Source organism: Calonectris borealis, chromosome 4 (genome assembly GCF_964195595.1).
Source record: "Calonectris borealis chromosome 4, bCalBor7.hap1.2, whole genome shotgun sequence".
Taxonomy (NCBI): domain Eukaryota; kingdom Metazoa; phylum Chordata; class Aves; order Procellariiformes; family Procellariidae; genus Calonectris; species Calonectris borealis.
This window is the reverse complement of record NC_134315.1, coordinates 54409524-54426174: the sequence shown is the minus strand read 5'-3', so window position 1 is coordinate 54426174 and position 16651 is coordinate 54409524. Positions and strand designations below refer to the sequence as shown.

The 16651-nt window shown below is 41.4% G+C and overlaps 1 protein-coding gene across 2 annotated transcripts in view; it reads left to right on the top strand.

The window, feature by feature from the left end:
* UNC5C (unc-5 netrin receptor C) overlaps positions 1-16651 on the top strand; it is a 268008-nt gene that overhangs the window by 182742 nt on the left and 68615 nt on the right. For both annotated transcript variants that reach the window (XM_075149588.1, XM_075149587.1), the window contains exon 3: positions 7822-7965. In XM_075149588.1, the coding sequence (XP_075005689.1) occupies positions 7822-7965 (144 nt within the window). The remainder of the gene's footprint in view (positions 1-7821; positions 7966-16651) is intronic.

The following is a 16651-nucleotide window of genomic DNA, read 5'->3' as shown; positions in this document are numbered from 1 at the left end:
TACAGAAAAGCAGTATTGAGGCAAAACCAGGTGCATGCAATCACAGCGTGAAGGATTACTGGGTGTTAAAGCTGTTTGCTCTTTTAAACTGTCTCTAGATATCTATCTGTCTACATGTCTTTTGATAAAATTACAGATACTCTACATAGAAAATAAGCTATAGGCAAAGTGTGCTGTTATGCAATCATCTCTGTCCCATTAGGATGCACAGAGCACATTTTTCTCAGCAAGAACTTTAATATTTGAAGCCATTCTTCTTGTGCATAGCCTATTTATTCATTTTTTAAACACCAAATTCCATAGCTTAAGTACTCTGATATATTTGTGCGGAATAACTTTCTTACTGCGAGGGATCTATCTCTGCAAGAGGGTAAATAAATTTCAATTCTGACATAGCACTGATTTTATTTTTACCTTTGTAAAAAGGTTATTTCACCAAGTAAAGTGATCAGGCTTCTGCTACAGAGACAGGTTGTTTATAGCACCTGTGGTGAGCAATTAAATAAGTTGGACAGGTCATTCTGGATTATCGGTAAGTAAAAAGATCATCATTCTTGGCTTTGGTCACTTAAGTTTTACCATCAGAGAACAATCTAACGACAAAGGACTGCATAATGAGAAAGCAATCTGTTTACCTTTTATTAAGTCTGTTTAAAGTATTACCACTTAGGTGTATGGTCTTGGCCACTTTCATGAAGCAAAAAATATGATGCTGTTTTAAAGATTTTTGGATGAAGCTTTGCATGAAATGTAAGACAGATGGGAACTATGAGAACTGAAAATGCTTTCATCCTTTTTGCCAAATACTGTGGAGATAATCCAGCCCCTCCTGAAATTATTGCAAAACTCCCATTTTCTTTTTTGGTATCAGGATTCTCCTTCCACCCTCGTCTTGCATTAGAAAGTATGTATACTTATGTCATTCAAATCTGTCCTGACTGAGCAACATTCATAAAGTATTCCTTCACTCTCCTCTCCTACTCCTAATAAATAGAAAAACGAACTGTGAGTCAGAAAGCATGGGCTGTTTCAGACTGGCACTGATTTATTTTAAGACTGAGCAAGCCACTGCATTTTTCTCTATGGCTAGGTTGAGGATCTGAATGGGGACGCACCGTGGTTTTTCTAAGTTACTGTGCTGGTTTTGGCTGGGGTTAATTTTCTTCACAGTAGCTAGTATGGGGCCATGTTTTGGATTTGTGCTGGAAACAGTGTTGATAACACAGGGATGTTTTAGTTACTGCTGGGCAGTGCTTACACAGAGTCGAGGCCTTTTCTGCTTCTCACCCCACCCCACCAGCGAGCAGGCTGGGGGTGCACAAGGAGTTGGGAGGGGACACAGCCGGGACAGCTGACCCCAACTGACCAAAGGGGTATTCCATACCATATGGCGTCATGCTCAGCATATACAGCTGGGGGAAGAAGAAGGAAGGGGGGACGTTCGGGGTGATGGCCTTTTGTCTTCCCAAGTCACCGTTACGCGTGATGGAGCCCTGCTTTCCTGGAGATGGCTGAACACCTGCCTGCCGATGGGAAGTAGTGAATGAATTCCTTGTTTTGCTTTGCTTGTGTGCGTGGCTTTTGCTTTACCTGTTAAACTGTCTTTATCTCAATCCATGAGTTTTCTCACTTTCAGTCTTCTGATTCTCTCCTCCATCCCGCTGCGGGGCGAGTGGGCGAGCGGCTGCGTGGTGCCTAGTTGCCAGCTGGGGTTAAACCACATATAATTTGATTCTATAGCAGCATGTGTTGCATGCAGAGGAATCCCCCTACCCCAGAGCTGTTTTGCTGCTGACTCCCCAAAGCCTCTTTTATGTCATCAAGAAACACCATCCCTGCCCTCTGTGTCCCCAGTGCACAGCTGGAAGGGAGACTTTGGGGTGCATGCAATCAGGGGAATCTGTGCCTGTCTAAGGAGGGAGGGAGCCAACAGCACTGAACGTCAGGTTTGGGAGGGTGCTCTGATTACTGATTTCAAGAAATTGAACTTGTAAAGGTTTGCAAGTTACCTGCATGAAAATGGGCAGTATTTCCATACTTATTTACAGTGGCTGCGATACACCTGCAATCTATATGCATGTATTACAGTAATGTCTTTTTCCAGACCAGTAGGTCATAAAGTTCCGTCTCCTTGAGAAATGTGTTCTATGGTGTATGTGATTACTAATTAATGAAATACCTTTTGGGTAAATGAAAGCACAAAAGCACAGAAATTGTTTGAACTTCGACTTACAGAGAAAATAAACAAATTATCCATGCAGTTTCTTAGAGTTTGTAAGTGCAGTTCAGTCTCACAACTAAATAGCTCCTGTTTAGTGTTGTGCCAGAGGGTCAAACGCATGGCAATATAATACTCCCACAAAAATTGCTCTATCAGAGTCCTGAGGAATATTTTCACACATGTAGAGTATTAATATCAAATGCAGAACATTTATGGCAGCCAAAATGCATCAAAAAAATTTCTTGGCAGAACAATGCCCAGTGAGGTGTAGATACTAACTCTGTGACCTGGACTGACTCCAGGCTGGATAATTACATTTGATTAATTGATAATAATCTTCTGTTTTCAGACATTTACAGTGATCATTTCTTGTCTTGAGCAGTCATATTCGGTTGCAGAACCTTACAAGACATTTTTGTTTCCCTCTAGAAAGAAATGAGTCTGATTGGCAAATCTGCCTCTATTAAAATCATTGGGAAATTTGCCAATTACTTCAGCGGGTACAATATGGAACCCATGAGTTATTATTGCAGTTACTAATAATCTACCATAATATCATACAATTACATTACATTTGCATACATTAAAAAAGATAACATTTCTGCCTCTGAAGACCAGATAATCTACCTCACAGTTTGTATAGCCAGCTAAGTTAAGCACTTGGGGACCCTGTGAATGAAGTGTGTCTTTGCTTGATTGTGTTTCTAGGATACAGTTTATAATAGAAGACCATGTGTATAAGGCACAATTCCCTCTTCACGCTTCCTTTTGCTCCAGGAGGGGTAGTAATTTTATTTTGATATATACCCATCAGCCATTGCCTGTCCCCTGTGCTCATTTGACTGCACACATTAGCAGTAGGCAGACTGAGCAAGGCTCCCGCTGCCCTCCGCCTCTCTCCGCCCATTAATCCCTCATTAACGTGCAAATAAAAAAATAAGTAAAGTTCTGGTTCCTTCCTACTCCTTTTCAGAGCCCAAGTTGTGTTCGTCCCAGAGATACATTTATTTTATTGAAATGAATAATTGTATATGCTGTGCTACTAAATATGTAAAATTGTCACTCATGAAGAACCTATTTAATTTGTGGGACTAGGACATAATCGCAGATTGATTATGCCAAACGCCCTAAGCCTTCTTGTAAGCCATCCTCCGTCCTCAACTGGACAGAAAACTATTAGGGGTAAAAGGATATCTTAGACCCATTTATTTAGTCTCCTAACGGCTACAGGGTTTTGGACCTCTCTTTAGGGAAATTCCACCAATGTAATGTCTTTTTCTGGTGCCAGTTTTAGGTAAGTGTATTAAATCTGACTGATCTGTGTGTATAAATAGCCCCAGCCTTGAGCAACCTCTGTGACATCTTTTATAACCCAGCAGATCCAGATCTGTATACTCAGGACCCAGAGACGACAGCAAATAATTTTGGTTTTGTTTTTTTCCTGAGATTTTTTTACTTCCGCGTACTCGAGTTGTAAAACTTCTTATGTTGCCTCTCTCTTAGGAATGCTGTAGTTATTCACCAAGATCAGAAAAGAAACGCTTGTACAGAAAGATCCCAGCAACCTGGGGATGCTTTTTCAAGGATCTGTGTTTTTTTCAGTGAACAATCTTAAGATACGATTACCTTTTATTTTGTAGAATTGCTTTAAATTACTTTGGTTTTCTGCATTTTCATTTTAAAGCTCCTCTCTTCACAATCTTCTTGTTGGCAGAAATAGGGTGGTGATAATTAGACCCAATTTCTTCACATATCTGTCTTCATACCCAAGGTCCAGATGGGCTGCAAGAGGCTACAGAAACAGTTCTCACTTTGTTGAATGCAAATCAAGTTTGGACAGTGCAAGCAAATGCTTTTCCCTGTCATATTCTAGTTATTCATCACAGGGAGAGTACGAGTTAGAAATACTATATAGATGCTCTTTATGGATTTATACGCACTAGAAGGGACCTGTCAAGCATTCTAGCTGCCCACATTTCTGTTATCTCCCTTCAGCTGTGTTTGTTAATGCATTGCTTTAAAATAGGAAGTTCCTGACTTCTTGTGGATTGTGCCACCATCTATGTGATTATATTAATTCTGGAAATGTGCAGCTTACTCAAGTGTTGTAAGAAAACATTAATGCTGCATATCTTCACCCGCTGTACAGCTTAGCCATATGAGGAACTAGACTGAAAAATTCAATATATTTCTAATAAAGAAGGTAAGGTAGAGGAGATATTGTGTGTGAGAGGGTGACATTTTGTTACTTAGGACTGTGGCAAAGTAGAATTGGCCAATACCAGGTAGATTATATGCTGCATGAATTACTGCTAATCTCTTAATCTGTTTTGTCCTAAATATATTTAGGCAAAATATAGGGACTCATTTTATAAAGTGACTTCTAATTTTGCACTCAGAGGTTGTGCACTCACCTATAATCAAACAATCCGATAATGCCTGAACTACAGGTGCAGCATGTCACATTGTCTGGAAATATTGAGACATAGGTTGTTTGACTTTTTTCTTTTTTTCTTTTTTTCATTTTTTTTTATGACTCCAGCTACTGTCCTTTGCTGTAGAAGCAGAAACAGCTTCAACAGGGACAAGATGAAGATCTCTGAAGTCGTCATACCAGGGTTGTCCTGCACTTGGTGCCCACGAGGTGGATAAGCGATCCACTCCTGAATAAAGCAGACAGGCTGTACCAGCTCCTCTGTGCAATCTGATGTACAGCAGTATGTCAGCTGGTAACAAGCAGTTGCTCTCTGAGGAATCTCAGCAAATTGTGGGTTTTGTGATCTAGCTTAGAAAGGCATTTTCTATTGGGGGTTACGTTGAAGTGCGTTAGCAGAAGGACTAGGATTGCGAGTTGGTCCAACAAGGGAAATGCATGCCTTTGCGCTTGCCCCAGAGTCTGAGGCCTGTGCATTTCAGCTGGTGAGATGTTTCTCCTAAATCGATGTGGCTGTTTGTGCAGTGAGGTGCCAGTGGGCGATGCTGAGAAGGAGTGGTTGAATCAGGTTCGAGTTCTGGCCGTGGATCCTTACATCCCAGATGATCTCATGGCATCACCAACTGGTTTGATACATTTTGAAGTCTAGGAAAAATAGTTTACCTTGGAGTCAAAGGCACAATGATGGTTTTTGCTTGTAAGCAGAAAGACGCGGCATTTGTTTGGTGTGTAAAGAAGTTGTGCATCTCTTTGGTCATGGCACAACTGTTGATGTTACTCAAAGATCAAAGGCCAAATTACTTTGAATAACCTGAAACCTATCAGTAGTTCACGGCTGTCCCAAAAGACATTACCTGGAGTAGCTTGTTATTTTGAATTAGGAAACATCTCAGGAAGTCAGAGATAAAAAGTTCTGCTGGTGCGTTCAGTGGGAGCTATTTATCATATGGTTTTGTATCTTCAACAGACTATCAGAAAACAGCCTGAATGTTAAGACTATTTCATAATCATTATTAACCAGTACTGTCGTTACGAGCCTGCTTGCTTTAAGCCCTCGGGTAACAAAGTTCACTGCTCCATCAAGCTCTGTCATAATCAGCCTTATTATAAAAACATAATATTGTAACCTTCAAAGGCTCCCTGGGCTAGTGCTGTAAAAACTAGGAATGAACTGAAGTAATCTTTAGGCTAGCAGCAGTTGCACTGGGAAAATATAACCATTTTTATGCATGTAATGTACATGATCCCTCCCCACCCTCTTTATGCTCTTCTCAACAGGACAAAAGCTATCCCTCAGACCCCTTTTGGAGCCAAATTAGCTCATCAAAGCAGAACAAGTTTATAACACAGTGTTCACTGCATATCAAATGCCCATGCACTGCCTTGACTTCCGTTCTTTGGAGTGCAGTTGCCATATTTTGAGTATTTCATTTCAAGGAGGAAAGCTATTAAGTGTTTCCCCCAAAGCAGCTGATTATTCAATGGCTAAAGATGTCAAGGATAATGAAATAAAAAGGGAGCTAGGCTGTGATAGTCTGTAGCAGGAAAATGCATCTCATTAGAAGGCATTCCCACCAGAGAAGTCTATGGTATTACATGCATGAATTCCTTTCTGCTGTTGTTAACCAAGTTTTGGATGCAAACAGCATGCAGCCTCACTGACAGTGCACAAGTGTGTGCAAACAGTAATTAATCGTTGGCTCTCTGAATGGAGCCTCTGTGAGGCTGGAGGCAAATCAAAGGGCTGGCCTGGTTTCCAGCGCTTGAGGAACGCGTCGTGCTGTACAATTGGGAACATTCACATTATGAATATCACCTTGTAAGCCGTGTGGCGGGAGGCTGAGGGGAGCTGGCCTCCACGGGCTCAAGTCTGTGCAAGCAGAAGGACCTGCCCCGTGGTGTTTGGTGATGGGGACAAACTGTGCACGCTGTGATCCAAGGATCTTTCAGTTGAGTTTCCTGGCAATTCTGGAAGGAAAAAGAAAATCAGTCCCACTACACAAAATACTGGTATGTGAATTTATATATTCAAGGCTGTTTGCAAGAGTGCATTTTTGGAATGGCGATGGTGTTTTCTACAGGCAGACACACATTAGAAGTTTATTGATACTTTGGCATTGGCAACAAAGAGCAAATACGCTGACAAGAGGTGTAAGCACTCGCTCCCATCCCCCCTAGTATCTTGGCTGGAATTAAGAGCGTTTTGACCAGGCAGTGCATTTTGAGGCAGAGAAAGGGGTTGTGTCAGTATGAAACACAGTGGTTGTCGTTAGAGGATCAACACATTACCAACGATCCTTGCAGTGGTGTCTGAGACACCGCAATGTTTCCTTGCGCTTACAAGAAGCAGAATAGCTTCCCAATGGAGGGCACTGTGTGGGAAATGTGGTAAATACCGGTCTGCTTGGAAGGAGAGGGAGTGGGTCACTGTCGTCGTCGGTGCGACCGGGTCTGGGGGGGTTGCGCTGAGATGCGTTATGGAGGGCAGGGCCAGGGAGACTGTCAGGCACTGAAGTTTATTGCACTGTATTATAAAATCACCTAAAAAATATTGCAGTATCTGCAGTATGTATGACAGTAATAGCCCCCAAACTGGCAGCTTGCAATAACCGTACTACAGCACACGTGCCCATCATTACAGAGTATCAGGCTGCTGGAAAATTTTCTACAATGGCAAAATCCATTTTCCTGGGCGATTCAGTGTCAGAGTGAACAAGTCTTCTCCCTGTGCTGTATCTGTCTAGCAAAAGGAGATGAAATACAGGAGGGCTAAGGGAATCATATAAATTGAATGACTCTATGGTTTTATGATATTCAAATGAAAATACAACAGGGCTGGATCGTCACTTCGTGTAAATCGTCCTAGGGACGTGGTACAATTTATATCAGCTGAGGTGCTGTTCCTCTTATTTGTCTAACACACATGTGGTATGTAATAAAAGTAAAAATCCCAGTGATTAGTTTTTCATTCACCCACTTCTCTTATTATGCAGATAAAGTGTTGGTTTTTTTCCTTCACATCCTTATGACAGTCCATGTTGCTGAGGAGATATTGGTAGAGAGCTGTAAGGTCTCACAACAGCTTTGCAAGCAGACTTCTGTTCCTACGCTTCTTTCTTTCTATCTGTAAGCATAACATTGACCAGCATTACTTGTACCCTGACAGGTCTGATTGTCCGAGAGGTAAGCATCGAGATTTCCCGCCAGCAAGTCGAGGAGCTCTTCGGGCCCGAAGATTACTGGTGCCAGTGCGTTGCCTGGAGCTCTGCAGGCACCACCAAGAGCCGGAAAGCCTACGTCCGCATTGCATGTGAGTGTCTTTACTCTGCATGTTGAGTCAATGGTGTTTGGGTGAGGAAAAGTGGAGTCTCTGCCGTTCGGGAGAGAAATTTTGTTTCCGACCAGTTAGGCTTTGTGTTTTCTGCAGTTATTGATGCATACTAAAATAAGGCTTTCAGAAGCATTCGTAAGAATTTCAGTTTATCCTGTTCTTAAGAGCAAAATCTCATTCTTCTTTGTGTGTGGGGGAAAGCATCAAAAACATTATTTCTTGAGTACAGCAGTTATATGACTCGAGAAAAGTGTCTGAAGCTAATGAGTAGGAATATTACCAAAGAAAGCTATGAAATGAGGTGACAGCTGTTCCTTTCACAGAATCACAAAATGGTTGAGGTTGAAGGGACCTCTGGAGGTCATCTGGCCCAACCCCACTGCTCAAGCAGGGCCACCTAGAGCCAGTTGCCCAGGACTGATTCCAGATGACTTTTTAATATCTCCAAGAAGGGAGACCCCACCTCCTCTCTAGGCAACCTGTGCCAGTGCTCGGTCACCCTCACAGTGAAAAAGTGTTCCCTGATGTTCAGATGGACTCTCCTGTGTTTCAGTTTGCGCCCATTGCCTCTGGTCCTGTCACCGGACACCACTGACAAGAGCCTGGCTCTGTCCTTGTTACACCCTCCCTTCAGGTATTTGCACACATGGATGAGATCCCCTTGAGCCTTCTCTTCTCTGGGCTGAACAGTCCCAGCTCTCAGCCTTTCCTTCTAGGAGAGATGGTAATCATCTTTGTGGTCCTTTGCTGAACTCTCTCCTGTATGTCCATGTCTCTCTTGTACTGAGGAGCCCAGAACTGGACCCAGTACTCCAGGTGTGGCCTCACCGGTGCTGAACAGAGGGCAAGGATCACCTCCCTCCACCTGTTGGCCATACTTTGTCTAATGCAGCCCAGGGTACCATTCGCCTTCTTTGCAGCAAGGGCACGTTGCTGGCTCATAAACAACTTGGTGTCCACCAGGACCCCCAGGTCCTTTTCTGCAAAGCTGAAGATATGTATCTCTGCAATCGTATAATAAAGCTGCTGTTCCTTAACAAAGAAAAAAGCATGTGTTTAGCATATCGTGTAATCAGATTGGTAATACGAGATTGAAAGTGATCATCTCAACCCTAATATTTCATCGTTGTTATTCATGGTTACTGACCTCAGTATTTATTTTGAACCATTCCCAGCTTAGACCCCAAGCACACAGGGCAACCAGTTCCCTGAAAACAGATCTTCACTTGACTGTACAAATATTTAATGTTCATTAATTTTCAAAGAGGTGCTTTTCTTTGTAATAGAGTAGTCACACTGGGGACTCCCATTTCTCTTCCACATGATGAAATCCTGTTTTGTAAAATAGGAACAAAGTATATCATCCGGAATTGTATCTCTTCCGCTGTTTTCACCTCAGCAAAAACGCATTTTGTGAGAAAAGGTCATTAGAAGCTGGGTTTGCAGCATACTTATATTTCTTGCACTGTGCCTAACAATTTCTAACAAGAGAAGAGAATTCTTCCAGCCAAATAAAGCTTTTCACAGACACGTTAGAGGAAGGACTCTCTGTCATTGAAAACTCTCCATTTAGAGCTTGATTCTCCTTTTGTTCTTGAGAAAGTATTATGGGGTTAAATTCTTGAAGAGGAGTTACCTTCTGTGTAAATATCCAGATACAGATCTAGGAGGTGCAATTTAAATACCTGTTTTTGAATGCTTTTAGTCCAAGTAACTGACTAGAAGTAGAGGACCTGTACTTTTGAGTCCAGGACTAGCCTCAGAGAAGAATTTCCCCAGGGCTAAGGGGAATGAAAATTATTGTACAGACAGCCTTCCTGCAAAATTACAAACACCGTTACGTATGTGCATAGTGCTTTCCCATGGCAGGAAACTTTTCAAGACTTTGAGGATTTTCTTTTTCTGTACTGAAACAAAAGAGAGGCATTTTAATTTTTTGTCTCCTGAGCAGCCAGCACTTCAGAGAGGCTAAGCAATGTTTGAACAGGTTTTTTAGATTATGACTCCTAAGCTAACTCATTAAGTAGATTTTCATGTCCTGCCAGTTAGCCCTTGACAGATGACCATTAAATTAACGCAGTTTGGAAGTCTGAGTGTATTTCACTTGATGGTTAAATAACTTGTGTGTACTGCCATACCTATGCACTTTATTTCTATATAACACATGATCATTGTATGTGTATGCAAGTTATTTTATATCAATTGACGTTTCTTCCCAGGTGTCCAAATTTCTATTGAAGGCGCTCATAACATAAAGTTTGCTTCTTTTTCTTACTGTATTTTGGAGAGAGAGGAACAATCAGTTCAGTGATTTTTCTAGAGCCTTGGTGGTTTTTTTTAAAACAGTCTAGTTAAATGAATTCCAGGAAGTTTTATGTGCCTGTAACTCAGATGTGGCTTTGTATTTTAGTGAAGTTTTTTTAACCTCTTGTTCCTGAATTTGGGGTTCTTGGGCAGCTGTGACACAGGCAAATCACTTAGAATGCTTGGGGTTAAGGGTTGAAGTGTTAGACCTTCAAACTGCAGATTTTCAAACAGCAAAAGCACATTTTCTGCAAAATCGTCCATTTCTAATTTCACAGATTTCTCTAAATTTCTCAGGTAACTCAGGACTATTTTTTTAGGAACTCAGACATATGATGTGGGGTATATGCTTTACTTCGTGATGCCATTTGATCTACAAGATCCCTATTTCAAACTGTGGACTCAGATATACCGATACTCGTCTATATTCACAGCCTTGACTTCAGAGGACTGAATCTGTACTGGCGATATAATAGTTGTTTCCTGTCTAAACTTTAAACACAACTAGTAAGTTTTCTGATGGCTACACAATGTACCACGAGTCTGGGATGCAAGGTAGGCCCCATGCAGTATTTATTAATCTAGAAAATCAAGGATGTCCAAAATTTGAGAGGGGCAGAAGAGTCCATCTCTCCAGCTCTGTCTGCAGCTATAGTTGCGTGTTTGTCACCAATGCAATCTTCACTTTTAATTGGTACAAAAAGTGAGCACTGACACCTTTGGGAAAGGTGAGGGGTAAACGGAGCATGTAAAGTACTCTGCTTAGGTTATATTATTATTTATTTTAATTCCTGGACCTGGTGATTTCATCTTGACAGGTACAACTGTAACATAACTAGCCATACGTAGCATGTTAAGAAAAGCTTCTCTCCTTTTTCCTCTCCCTCTTCCTCGCCTCCTCTTCATCCTCCTTCTCCTTCGTCTATTCTTTTCTCCTTCTCTTTCTCTCTTTTCTCCCTTATGCCCACCAGTCTTATTCTGGAATTATTGTGTCCTCTCAAGGGCTGGAGCTGCACTCCATTAAAACAAACAAAAAAAATAGCATTCAACATCTCTGTTCACTGAGCGTGTAATAGAATTAACTGAAAAGTAATTTGAAAGTGTGAAAAATGTGCATCCTGGAAAAGCGGCTTGTATTTGTTTAATGCAGGGTCAGGCATGTGTCAGAAAGTACATAACGACCTAGTCAATGAAAGTTCTCTGTGAAAATCAATTGCAACATTGCTCCGGCCAATAGCTTCAGTTATTCAGGAAGGGAGTAATCTATAAATATGGAGTGAAGATGCTGCTGGTTTTCAAAGGCTGCCCATGCTAGCAATATAAACAGGAAAAGAGTCTGAGTCTAAAGCCAACATCCTGGCTTCTCTAAGTGTTCAGAGCACTTAACGGCGTCTCGCCGTTGTGCTCCTGGACGACAAGTATGCTAGGAAATCAGTCCCTTCTGTGCAGGCTGTTTCTGAAAAGGAGGAGAAACAATAGGTGATAGAAGCATCAATATTTTCAGCTTTTTTCCTATTTCATGGAATTCATCTTCCTGAGGCGTTGGTCTCCCCATGAGAACAGAGCTGAGCATTTCATCCTCTTAAAATAACAGATTTGTTGGGATTAATTTTCGCTTTGCCATTCTAGATATCTCAGTAACCAACAAAGTAGGGACACCTAATGTATATCTTGGTGGAGCTGGAAAGACATAATTTTCTGAAATATTGGCCTGTGAAAGTGCTAAAATGCATTTCGTGTTTATTCACACGTTTCTTATTTATTCTAGGCACATCCTGTCACGAGCACTAGGAGTCACTAATATGTTTTGATAGAGTTTTTCTGCTCAATTAAAAAAATGTTACTTTTGTGGAGGGAGGAAGGAGGGGGTTTGGGTGGCTTTATCTTTGGTTGAAAAAAACCCAAGCCCAATATAAAGTTTTGATGTGAATTTTATGTAACAAGACTGATGTCATTGAACAGATAAAACCTAGCAGGGCAACATTCCTGTTAAAAGGATGAATGAGGCCTGAGCCTGTGTAACCAAGAGTAGAGTTAAACCCACTGGAAAATACATCTGATAAAGACTAAAAAATAGCTGCAGGATTTGACCTAATTTTTAGATCAGATAATAAAGGGGTGGAAAAGACAAATTGTTCTGAGCCCATGTGCATAAAGCAGCCTTACTTTTCATTGCTCCAGTTCGGTGTTTCTGTAGCCTCACTGACTTGATGATGTTAACCAGGCTGTCTTTGAGAAAATACGGTAAGAATATAAGCCCTAAATCTGCTGCCTGATTTTGGATTTGTTGAAAATCTATAAAAAATAGCAGCTTTCTCTGTAATTTCTGTTACCTGATCTTTTTTGGTGTAATGAATGTGGATATTCCCTTCTTTTCCTTTATTCATTATCTAAAACCAGAATTTAAAAAAAAAAAATCATTTTAAAAAGTCCTGATGTAGTAAGGAACTGCGCTTGTTAATCTTTTGTATGATTTGATATTAGTTTCCTATGTACTTATCTAAAAGCATTTTTTCACCCAGTCATTTTTTCAAAGGAATGTAGCTAATATATGCATGTCAGATACTGTATACTGATAAGATAAATGTAGTACAGAAAAGCAGACTAGTTCACCTGATGGTTTATCTCTACTTACAAGGGGTATGCAGTCGTACAAAGAAACAGATATGAAAAAAAGAAATCACAGATTCTTTACTGACACTTGGTTATCTCACCTTTTAGTACTGGGGCCCACGCTCCGCATTACATTGCTGCAGTGCCTTTCTCCCCTCTCTTCACACACCTAATCCAAGCACTGCTATGAAGACACGCTCCTGTAGCCACCAAGTATTAAAGCACATTGCAATAGATACAAAGTTGGGTGGACGTCGAGATAAGGAGAGAGAGCTGGGAAGGACATCACTTGAAAATTTTAATAGGAAGGTACATCCAGGACATGCAGTATTAAAAAATAACCCAAAAATGTGTTTTGTGCACTTTGATAAGTGTGTATGAGAGCTAGCAGAGATAGGATCTTAATTCCTTCCTTGTGTACCATTTAAGCTGCTACTAATCGATATCTGCTGCTTGTAGTTAGTAAAGGGATGACTGAGGCACGTGGTCTTGAGCTGAGATTACTGAAGAGAGAACGGCAGATCACAGAAAGGGCAGCAGAGAAGTTAACTGAGCATTTAACATATTTGATACTATCACTCTGCTTTTGCTCCTGACAGGCGTGTTTCTGTACCGCTTCCCAAGTTAACAGGCATGACCGGCTCCCAAACTTAAGGATGCAGTTGCAACAGTAGTAAATACAAATCGCATTGCTTTGTAATAAAGAGCTAAGACTTTATATGATGGACTTGACTTCACTGTTAGCATTGCTTAAAAAAACAAAAAGAAACCCCTTTACTGAATTTATATGAATTTAATTCCTCAGTAGGAGCCTTGAGAATATCCTACCTACACCGTCATGCCTAAGAAATTATCATCTTTCAGTAGCGTCTGCTTACTGCCTGATGGTGAAAGATAGATGCAGTCGGGAAGTTAACAAAATTTTGGGTATATTTTGGTAGTGACCAGAGAGCTGTGTGAGTTAGATTAGTGTATCAGAAGAGCCATAACAACAAAATACCACAGTTATACAAATTATTTTCTGTTTTAGTGTTTCGGTGTGTTGTAAATTCAATTGTACATATGAATTGTAATGTACACCTGATGTTTCTAACGTCTATCTTTAGTACCTTTAGTATACCTTTCATCTAAAAAAGCATCTGTTGAGGTTAGGTCATTTGAACTTTACATTTAGATTTATTTGAAAAACAAGAACTTTGGATTTCATCTTCAATCACCAAATAAAATAATGAGTAGAATTAAGTTTATAAGTTAGTTTGTAGGTTAAGCTTACAAAGAAAAACAGAAATACCGAGCTATCAAGTAAAAATATAAGAGAACAGTGCAATCAACGTACAACTGGGAACCCATCTGCTCAGTGAATTCTTGATAAAGTTTGCTTGCTTGTATTTTTTACAGTTGTATCAATACCAAATGTGTTGAGTGGGTTGTTCTTCATTATAAGCATAGCCCACATGGAAGCTGTGTTGCGAAAGTGTTTTGTCTTACCAGTACCTGGCTGAACTAGCTTAGAGCTGAGGAGAGAAGGGGAAAAATGTTTTTTTTGCAGACATGCAGGCGATGAGTCTCCAAGGAGTCGTCAGGGTACAGCGTTATCCCCAGCTGGCTGAAGATGCCATCGGCAGAATGAGGGGCTGGCAGGCGTGCACCAGGTGTGCACCTCCCGTTTGCTTGTAAATACGTAGGGAATAAAAGAGGAGAGGAGATCCTGGGCTCAGGCAAAGCGTCTTGCACATTGTAGCCTGGCAAGCAAAAGGTGTTCCTCACCTCATTCCGTACCTCAGGTCAGCGGATGTAGCAGCCTGCATCCCCAAAACATGTTGTGCACTTCCAAGAAGTCTGCTTCAGTCCCCATCAGCTGCTCGGCTGTGAAAGCTGATGCTGCTTCCTGGCTGCATGGGATGGCAGCCCGAGGCTTCGCTCCCTGGGCCGCCGGAGGGCTACGGACGAGCTCAGCCCAAGCTGCGGGCTGCCAGGCATCTTTGGAAAGGGGGAAGCTCCACCGTCCCTGATGTTCCTCTCCAGGCTGAGAAGGTGGCTGGGACAAGCTCGTGGAGCTGCGGCATTTGTCTTTAGGGCTGGCCAGATATGAAACAGCCCCTCCAGAGAAGGAAAGAGTGGCACAGAGTTGTGTATTGAGCATAAAGACAGGGGTTTGAAGCGTTGACTTATTTCCTCTGTCCCCAGCTCCAGCCGCTGGTGCTTGGGCCGGTGAGAGCACAGCCCTGTCCAGCCGCGCTCGCACCCCGGGAGCAGCAGCGCACTGAAGGAGGGCAGGAGGCTTTGATCAACACCCGGCGTGCGGCTGATACAGCGGGGGACTCCGCAGGGCCAGGCTTACAAAAGCAATTGATAGAGGTTTCAGAGGGATCCCCTGGGTTACAGACTGATGACACTCCTGTGACTGTCTCAGTGGAGATCTGGTTTGATCTAATTAACAACAGAGGGCTGGAACCACAGAAGGACAAAATGAAAAAAAAAGGAGTTTTTTGTACCTAAGCTTTCCATTACTTACCCACCGGTGTGATTGATCCCTGCACAAAGGTCGTAGACTCAGCTGTGAACAGAAAAGAGAGGCCAAAGTATACCAATAGCACATGGTTTCTTACATTTAGAATTGCAATTCAGTCTCAAATGCCTTCTTTGCAGTAAAAGGCGTCTCTTAACTCTACCCACATCGTGGAAAGAGATGGAAGATGAACAGGCCAGTTTTACAATGTTAGTCATGTTTCCCTAACTCAGCATCAGTCATCCAAGTTTGGGAATAAATGCAGTGAGATGTTTTTTCACAAGCATGTGGATCCTCTTTCATTTTGTAGAACATCAGTGGCATTTTCCCACTCTTTTTCCACAATTATTTTTCTGTTTGGGTATTTCTTATTAGGCTAGGTAAAATTAAAACAGCATTGAACCTTGCCTCTTGCGAACACTCTCAACGGTAGGAGGTAGACTTGAAGTGGAGAGCTTGGCTACCTATTGATCTTCTAATAATGGTTAAAATAATATCAAGCCATATTCCTTTTTTTCTAGTGTTTTAATTGCATTTTTTGCTTATGACATGTTTGGTTTTATGTGGGTGCCCGTATATACTTACCCATATAAAGCAAGCTATCTTCTATATGGAAATATGTACTTCTTGTGAAGGTCTTTTCACATTCTTAAATCCTTATTTCTCTGAAAGCACACACCAAACGTGCTTCTTTCAATGGGCATAGTTAATATGAACATTGGATAGAAAATAATGTGGTTTTTCTTTTTCTGCTCTTAAAGCTTGCTCGTTTTTTGAATTGTTTGTTATAGAAGGAAAGTTGACATTGGAGTTACTAGGAGCACAGAGTCTTTAAGGTCTACCAAGGGCAGAAATCCATCTTTTCCTGACAGTAATGCGGCATTGTTCTGTTCGTTTCTGGTTTACATCTAATTCCTGGCTGACAAGTGTCCGTTTTTCATGCTCATTCATTAGTCACCCTTGCATTAGCACTGCCTTGAAGGCGTCTGGTCTGCCTCTTATCACATTTCTCAGAAATGATAAAAGATATCCTTAAAGTTTTACCCACCCACCCATCACAGTAAAACCCAGAACAGCAAAGAGATAAAATACATTTGATTAAAAAAAAGAATAGGGTCATTCTTTGTTCTTTCTTAGAAGTTGACAGGTAGAAAAGGAAGTGGGGAAATGCCATCGGTTCCTCTAGAAACTATTATCTGTAGCAGGCAAAAATGCAACTTCTGAGTGGTTTGTAAGCTA